General features: G+C 45.1%; 1 protein-coding gene across 1 annotated transcript in view; it reads right to left on the bottom strand.

Annotated features, from left to right (window-relative positions):
- Positions 1–1,842: 1,842 nt before the first annotated feature.
- Positions 1,843–7,686, bottom strand: part of LOC110490767 (netrin-4-like) — a 35,703-nt gene continuing 29,859 nt past the window's right edge. The window contains exons 6-10 of the mRNA XM_036944818.2: positions 6,378–6,591; positions 3,646–3,740; positions 3,157–3,225; positions 2,655–2,828; positions 1,843–2,496 (exon numbers count right to left, since the gene is read on the bottom strand). Of these exons, the coding sequence (XP_036800713.2) occupies positions 2,357–2,496; positions 2,655–2,828; positions 3,157–3,225; positions 3,646–3,740; positions 6,378–6,591 (692 nt within the window). The 3' untranslated portion in view covers positions 1,843–2,356. The remainder of the gene's footprint in view (positions 2,497–2,654; positions 2,829–3,156; positions 3,226–3,645; positions 3,741–6,377; positions 6,592–7,686) is intronic.

Here is a 7,686-nt window from a genome sequence, read left to right as displayed (position 1 = left end):
TGATGTAGGCCACTTTTGATAAAGAAGTGTTCCTGCATGTGTGTGTGAATGGTTTGATGGATACATAGGACAGAATAGCTGTGGTATTTTTAGGATCAGTGATTGAGTCTCTGAGTTGATAGTTCCAGTCAGGTTTCCCTTCTCTTCATTTCCTCTCTAACTGAATCGGGAGCAGATAGGATAAGACCACATAATGCTCATTCACTCTCAGTAGGGCATATCTCTCTATATATATCATTCTCCCGTTCCCCATCCTCTCTACTCCTTACACATGAAACAGGTCTGGGATCAGGTTGGTGTGTCTCCCCTGTTCTCCTCTTTTCTCCTTTCTCTTGACCACATTTTCCTCTTTCCCCACCCCCTACTTCTCCCTCCCATCTCTCCGTTTTCCTGTCTCTGTATCCCCTTATACAACACAGTGGTCTGGGTGGATGTTGATCCACACACAAGGTGCCAAGTAACCTAGCATTGAAGTGTGTTAGGCCGGCAATCGAAAGCTTGCTGTTTCGAATCCCCGAGCTTACTAGGTGCTAAAAAATATGTCAATGTGCCCTTGAGCAATGCACCTAACCCTAATGAACAGAAACTGTATACACACAGAGACCAAACACACACATACTAGTCAACCTTCTCACATCATACACCCCTCAGTCCCACGAGCGGAGGAGAGAGCGCGAGATGGAGGGCAGTAGCTGATATGGATGTGTTGTGTGTTCCAGCTACAGTAGTCAGGTCCCACAGATGTCAATTCAACGTTGGTGCAACACTGGTTGAAGAAACGTTGGTTCAACCAGTGTGTTCCCAGTGGGGTGTGTGTGGCTCACTGTTGTGTCTCTGTTCCAAGGGCAGTTCAGTTCCCCATGGCCTTGACTCTTGACCCACACCTCTGCCTCCCACTCCTGTGATCGCCCGTAGTGTGCAGTGTCACCATAGTAGGTTGTGAACTCTGACTCGACCAGGAGTGGAGCTGGACTACCCACACCTGGCAAGTGTGGAACACCTCGGCACCTTCAGCTCATCCACGTCAATCTGACGAGAACGCCAGGAATGGTCCGGAATGTCACAGCAATCACCCTCTCCCTAAAGCCAAACATTCTGTCTACTCTCCCATCTCTCTGTTATGGTCAACATTCCCTGAGTCTGTGTGAACGTGTCAGTGTTTTGGGAGAGGGGGAGGGGTGTATTATTACCTAATCTGGTGAGGGAGAGAAAGACAGGAGGAGGAGCAGGAGAGAAAGGAAGGATGATATGGATATTTTCATCAAACTAATCTGAGGTATTCCAAGGCTCCTGATGGAGGAATCTAACTATGTTGTTTTAGAGTCTATAAACAGTAGTCGGTGTGTGTGTGCGTGCGTGTGCTTTCACTTATCGGTCTTGTGTCCTCACTAACCCGGAGGACAGGGTTTTTTCCACAGTGAGGAAATCTAAAGAAAATGTAATGCCTCAACATTTGCCCGGAATGACATTATTACATTAACACACCATCAAAGAAAGAGAGAGGACATCATCATATTTCTATAGATATATACAAGTAATACTGTACAGGAGCAGACATAGGAAGGAATAGAGATTAATTCAGGGCTCTGTAGGTCACAGCAGTATTACATATTGGGAGGTAATATGTGTATTGTCATATATATATAGTGGTATATGTTGTTGTGTTTTTATCAGGAACCCCTCCACAAGAGATGCTACATCTCTATAGGTTATCCTGCCCAAATTTCAGAGTCAAAAATGGATCAATTAGACTGAAGCTGGATGGATTTGTGCTCATCAGACACGCAGCCACACACACACACAGACAGAGTTCACAACACACATACACATTCGCAAACCCACCTGGACTCAACCACCTGTAGTGGCATGCATGGCTTATTCAACATCATTCTGTGTGTACAAATCTGTCTCTGTTACACAGCTTGACAGGCAGTTTGTTGTAACAGAACACATCGGGGAATGAGGCATAGGTCATCCACCACAAGCCTTCCTACAGGGGTCACAAGGGGTCAAATGTGTCCTTCTGTTGTCCAGTCTTGAGGTCAACACATGATCCTATTGGCCCTTCTGCCATGGGCTAAAGTGCTAGAGAGAGGGAGTGGCTGTGTGTGTATGTGCGCTTGGAAGAGAGGGCCGAACTGTCACTCAAACAGAGGCTCATAGAGTCTGTGTATGTTCTCTCTGCCAGCCACACACTCTTATTGGCCCAGGGCAGATAGGGGTGGGCGTTTATAGTCTGTTTAGTCCCCACCTCAATAAGACAATTCCCCCTCCAGAGAAGGCAAAAACAAATGAATGGCAGTGTCTTCTTTCTCCATCTATCAGTCTGTCCAACTCCCAGTGTCCTCCAGTCTGTTTACCAGGTGCAGTCTTTCTTCATTAGTGTGAGGACCTTGCGTCCAAGGCTGGCTCTCCAGGGCTTGACGAAGCTCTTCATGTTGACGATAAGACGGTTCTGCTTCCTGTCTGCATGGCCCGCCACCAAGTACTCCCCACCTAAGTAGTCAAAGCATAAACAGAGACATCATTAGCTCAGCAGCCCTGCGTGTGTGTGTGTGTGTGTGCATGCGTGTGTGCGTACGTAACTGTGCGTGTGTGCACACGTGTGCCTGTGAATGCGTGTATGTATAGGTGTGTGTGTGTGTGAGACTGGCCTGGGTTGAGGATGGGGCAGGTGCAGCCCCGTACGGTCCAGGACTCTGGGTAGAGTGTTACTCGTCCTTTCTGGATCTTCACCTTAGTGCTCTGACTCAACACCTTCTGAACCTTCACCTCCAACTCAGCATGGGAGCCCTTATCATGGGCTGACAAGACCTTAACCTTCAACACTGAGAAAAAGAGGGAGGGGAAGAAGGGGAGAGATATAGAGGGAGAAGAGAGAGAGAAAAGCGATAGGAAAGGAGAGAGGGAGAAAGAGGGAGGGAGGAGAGGAGGGAGAGAGAGAGCGAGATAGAGAGAGAGAACAAGAGGGAGGGAGGGAGATATGAGACAAAGATAGGGAGAGAGAGGGAAAGCCTTTATTGTACAATAAAATACTGTTTACATAGAGTTATCAATAAACAAACAACACAATGGAAACCAAGGAAGCAAAAAAACAAATATGGTGTTATTACCACAATCTCTCTCGCTGTTGTTCATGTGTGTCTCAGTACTCACCATAGGCAAACTTCATGGTGCAGAAGAGTTTGCTGTTAGCCAGGACCTGCTCCTTACACTCACATTTCTCTGCAGGGGACACAATCATATTGACATATTATACACCAATACCCCGTCCAGATATGTGACTGACACCTGCTCTGTGTGTGTGTGTGTGAGTGTGTGTGTGTGTGTGTGTGTGTGTGTGTGTGGACGTAGATAAGTGGTGACTTAGGAATGTGAGGACAGTGTGTGTGGGTATGTGTGTGTGAGATCAAGGAGGAATTTGTCTCACTCAGCTGAAGGCCCTGGGAGGTCTCGGAGAGGGACATTTTGGAAACTGTCCACAGACACACAGAATCACAGATCTTTGTTCTCTGCCCTTGTAAGAATGTACAATAACTTTCACGACTTAACCATTAACAGTTGGGCACTGGGCTGTGGAGCAGACTGCATATCACACACACACACACACACACACACACACACAGTGGTGACCCCATGTCTAACCTGAGTAGTGTAGGGCAGAAAAGAGCTCATCTGCCTTGAAGATCCTCACCAGCTCACTGGAATTACCCTCCAGATTATACAGGTCCAGATCTGACCTGCACACACACACACACACACACACACACACACACACACACATACACACATACACACACACACACACACACACACATATTATAGACTTGCTGTTAATATAAACTTAATATTATAGATATCATATCCGATGGTGTGTATGTACATGTGGATATATATATATATATATACACACACACACACATTACCGTTCAAAAGTTGGGGTCACTTAAAAGAAAATAAAAAAAAATGTCAGAAATACAGTGAAAACATTGTACATGTTGTAAATGACTACTGTAGCTGGAAACGGCAGATTTTTAATGGAATATCTACATAGGCGTACAGAGGCCCATTATCAGCAACCATCGCTCCTGTGTTCCAATGGCACGTTGTGTTAGCTAATCCAAGTTTATAATTTTAAAAGGTTAATTGATCATTAGAAAACCTGTTTGCAATTATGTTAGCACAGCTGAAAGCTGTTGTTCTGATTAAAGAAGCAAAAAAACTGTCCTTCTTTAGACTAGTTGAGTATCTGGAGCATCAGCATTTGTTGGTTCGATTAAAGGCTCAAAATGGCCAGAAACAAATACCTTTCTCCTGAAACTCGTCAGTCTATTCTTGTTCTGAGAAATGAAGGCTATTCCATGCCAGAAATTGCCAAGAAACTTAAGATCTCATACAATGCTGTGTACTACTCCCTTTACAGAACAGCGCAAACTGGCTCTAACCAGAATAGAAAGAGGAGTGGGAGGCCCCAGTGCCCAACTGAGCAAGAGGACAAGTACATGGAGTGTCTAGTTGGAGAAACAGAAGCCTCACAAGTCCTCACCTCGCAGCTTCATTAAATAGTACCCACAAAACACCAGTCTCAACGTCAACAGTGAAGAGGCGACTCCGAGATGCTGGCCTTCTAGACAGAGTTCCTCTGTCCAGTGTTCTTCTGCCCATCTTAACTTTTTATTTTTATTGGCCAGTCTGTTGACGTTGAGACTGGTATACAGTTGAAGTCGGAAGTTTACATACACTTAGGTTGAGGTCATTAAAACTTGTTTTTCAACCACTCCACAAATTTCTTGTTAACAAGCTATAGTTTTGGCAAGTCGGTTAGAACATCTACTTTGTGCATGACACAAGTAATTTTTACAACAATTGTTTACAGACAGATTATTTCACTTATAATTCAGGGAGGTCAGAAGGTCAGAAGTTTACATACACTAAATTGACTGTACCTTTAAACAGCTTGGAAAATTCCAGAAAATTATGTCATAGCTTTAGAAGCTTCTGATAGGCTAATTTACATAATTTGAGTCAATTGGAGACGTACCTGTGGATGTATTTCAAGGCCTACCTTCAAACTCAGTGACTCTTTGCTTGACATCATGGGAAAATCTAAAGAAATCAGCCAAGACCTCCAAAATTGTAGATCTCCACAAGTCTGATTCATCCTTGGGAGCAATTTCCAAACGCCCAAAGGTACCACGTTCATCTGTACAAACAATAGTACGCAGGTATAAAACTTTGGGACCATGCAGCTGTCATACCACTCAGGAAGGAGACGTGTTCTGTCTCCTAGAGATGAACGTACTCTGGAGCGAAAAGTTCAAATCAATCCCAGAACAACAGCAAAGGAACGTGTGAAGATGCTGGAGGAAACAGGTACGAAATTATCTATATCCACAGTAAAACAAGTCCTATATCGACATAACCCGAAAGGCCGCTCAGCAAGGAAGAAGCCACTGCTCCAAAACCGCCATAAAAATGCCAGACTATGGTTTGCAACTGCACATGGGGACAAAGATCGTAATTTTTTGAGAAATGACCTCTGGTCTGATGAAACATAAATAGAACTGTTTGGCCATAATGACCATCATTATGTTTGAAGGGAAAAGGGGGAGGCTTGCAAGCCGTAGAACACCTTCCCAACCGTGAAGCACGGTGGTGGCAGCATCATGTTGTGGAGGTGGCAGCATCATGTTGTGGGGGTGCTTTGCTGCAGGAAGGACTGGTGCACTTCACAAAATAGACGGCATCATGAGGAAGGAACTTCATGTGTATATATTGAAGCAACATCTCAAGACATCAGTCAGGAAGTTAAAGCTTGGTTGCAAATGGGTCTTCCAAATGGACAATGACCCCAAGCATACTTCCAAAGTTCTAACAAAATAGCTTAAGTACAACAGAGTCAAGGTATTGGAGTGGCCATCACAAAGCCCTGACCTCAATCCCATCAAAAATTTGTGGGCAGAACTGAAAAAGCGTGTGCGAGCAAGGAGGCCCATAAGCCTGACTCAGTTACACCAGGTCTTTCAGGAGGAATGGGCCAAAATTCACCCAACTTATTGTGGGAAGCTTGTGGAAGGCTACCCGAAACGTTTGACCCTAGTTAAACAATTTAAAGGCAATGCTAAGTAATACTAATTGAGTGTATGTAAACTTCTGACCCACTGGGAATGTGATGAAAGAAATAAAAGCTGAAATAAATAATTCTCTCTACTATTATTCTGACATTTCACATTCTTAAAATAAAGTGGTGATCCTAACTGACCTAAGACAGGGAATCTTTACTAGGATTAAATGTCAGGAATTTTGAAAAACTGAGTTTAATTGTATTTGGCTGAGGTGTATGTAAACTTCTGACTTCAACTGTATATATGACTCACCCAGACATGCAGTATCCTGTAAAGGGGTCGCAGTCTCCCACACAGTCGCACAGACGGCAGCCGTAGTCATGGAAACCCCAGTATCCCACCATGCACCTGTCGCAGTGGGAGCCCCCCACGCCGGGCTTGCAGACACAGTCTCCGTTGGTAGGGTCACAGAGAGACCCCCCGCCCAGGTGGAATGGTAGTGAACCCAGGGGGTGGCAGCCACATGCTGGGGGGAAGAGAGGGAGGAGAAAGAGAGGGGAGACATGGCACATCACATATACAACAATAACTCCACCACAGCTAATCAAATACATCGGCACTCAACCCAATGTTATCTACTTACAAATAAACCACAGGCATTCATTTGGATCTAGTTGCACCTTACCACAGCAAATCAAATCCACCCACACTCAATCACAGGCAATTAAATTCACCACACTCAACCACAGCCAATCAAATCCACTCAAAGTAAACCACTGCACACATTCAGATTGAGAACCCTAATGCTGGCAACATTTCCAGTTGAGTATATTTAGTTTTTCTACCTATGACTTTATTAGGCACGTATTAGTCATGTAGAGTTCCCTTTGTGTAACTGTCACACAGATAGACACACTCCAGAGCGTGCCACCTCATTATAGCCCAGCCTGGAGGAGGAAGTGATAAGACTGGGAGAGGGAGAGAGACCACTTCCCAAAGGACTCTGGACTGACTGGAACAGTCCAAGGTTTTCCTGGACCACGAAGCACAATGGTCTCTCTGTCATCCTCTTATCAGATCGCCATCACACACACAAGGACACATGCACGCGGCTACCACAGGCGCATGCACCTAAGCACACGCGCGGGAATGCACAGTCGCTCGCACACATCTTTCTCAAATACCTTCCACAGTTCTCTCTCCTGTCTCTCTCCCTTCTCTCTGCTGAGTGTTCTTTTAACAGCCTGCAGCAATATAAGATAGAGGGACAAGCACAGTCAGTGCTATGTTCTGCCCACTCAACAACCACCACACACACACACACACACACAATCACCCCCCCCCCCTATAAAAACACACAACTTGCAAAGGCTCAAAACACACACACACCACATAAAATGTACACATAAATTCACATACACATTCTTGCTGTCCTCACAGTATGTGAATTACAAGAGAACTTTGCAGGGGGTGAGAGTAACAGCCAAAGTAGTCACCATAAATCTGTACTCATCAGAGCGAGGGATACAAAGGGGGGGGGGGACTAGAGAGACAAGAGGAGGGAAGGAAAGATGGGAAGGGGAGGAGGAGGGGTGGTGTAGAGCTTTATTTCTGTTGTTTA

Source organism: Oncorhynchus mykiss, chromosome 15 (assembly GCF_057628025.1).
Source record: "Oncorhynchus mykiss isolate SJ-2025 chromosome 15, ASM5762802v1, whole genome shotgun sequence".
NCBI classification, from domain to species: domain Eukaryota; kingdom Metazoa; phylum Chordata; class Actinopteri; order Salmoniformes; family Salmonidae; genus Oncorhynchus; species Oncorhynchus mykiss.
Note: the sequence above shows the minus strand (reverse complement) of the source record. Positions and strands in the feature narration are given on the sequence as shown.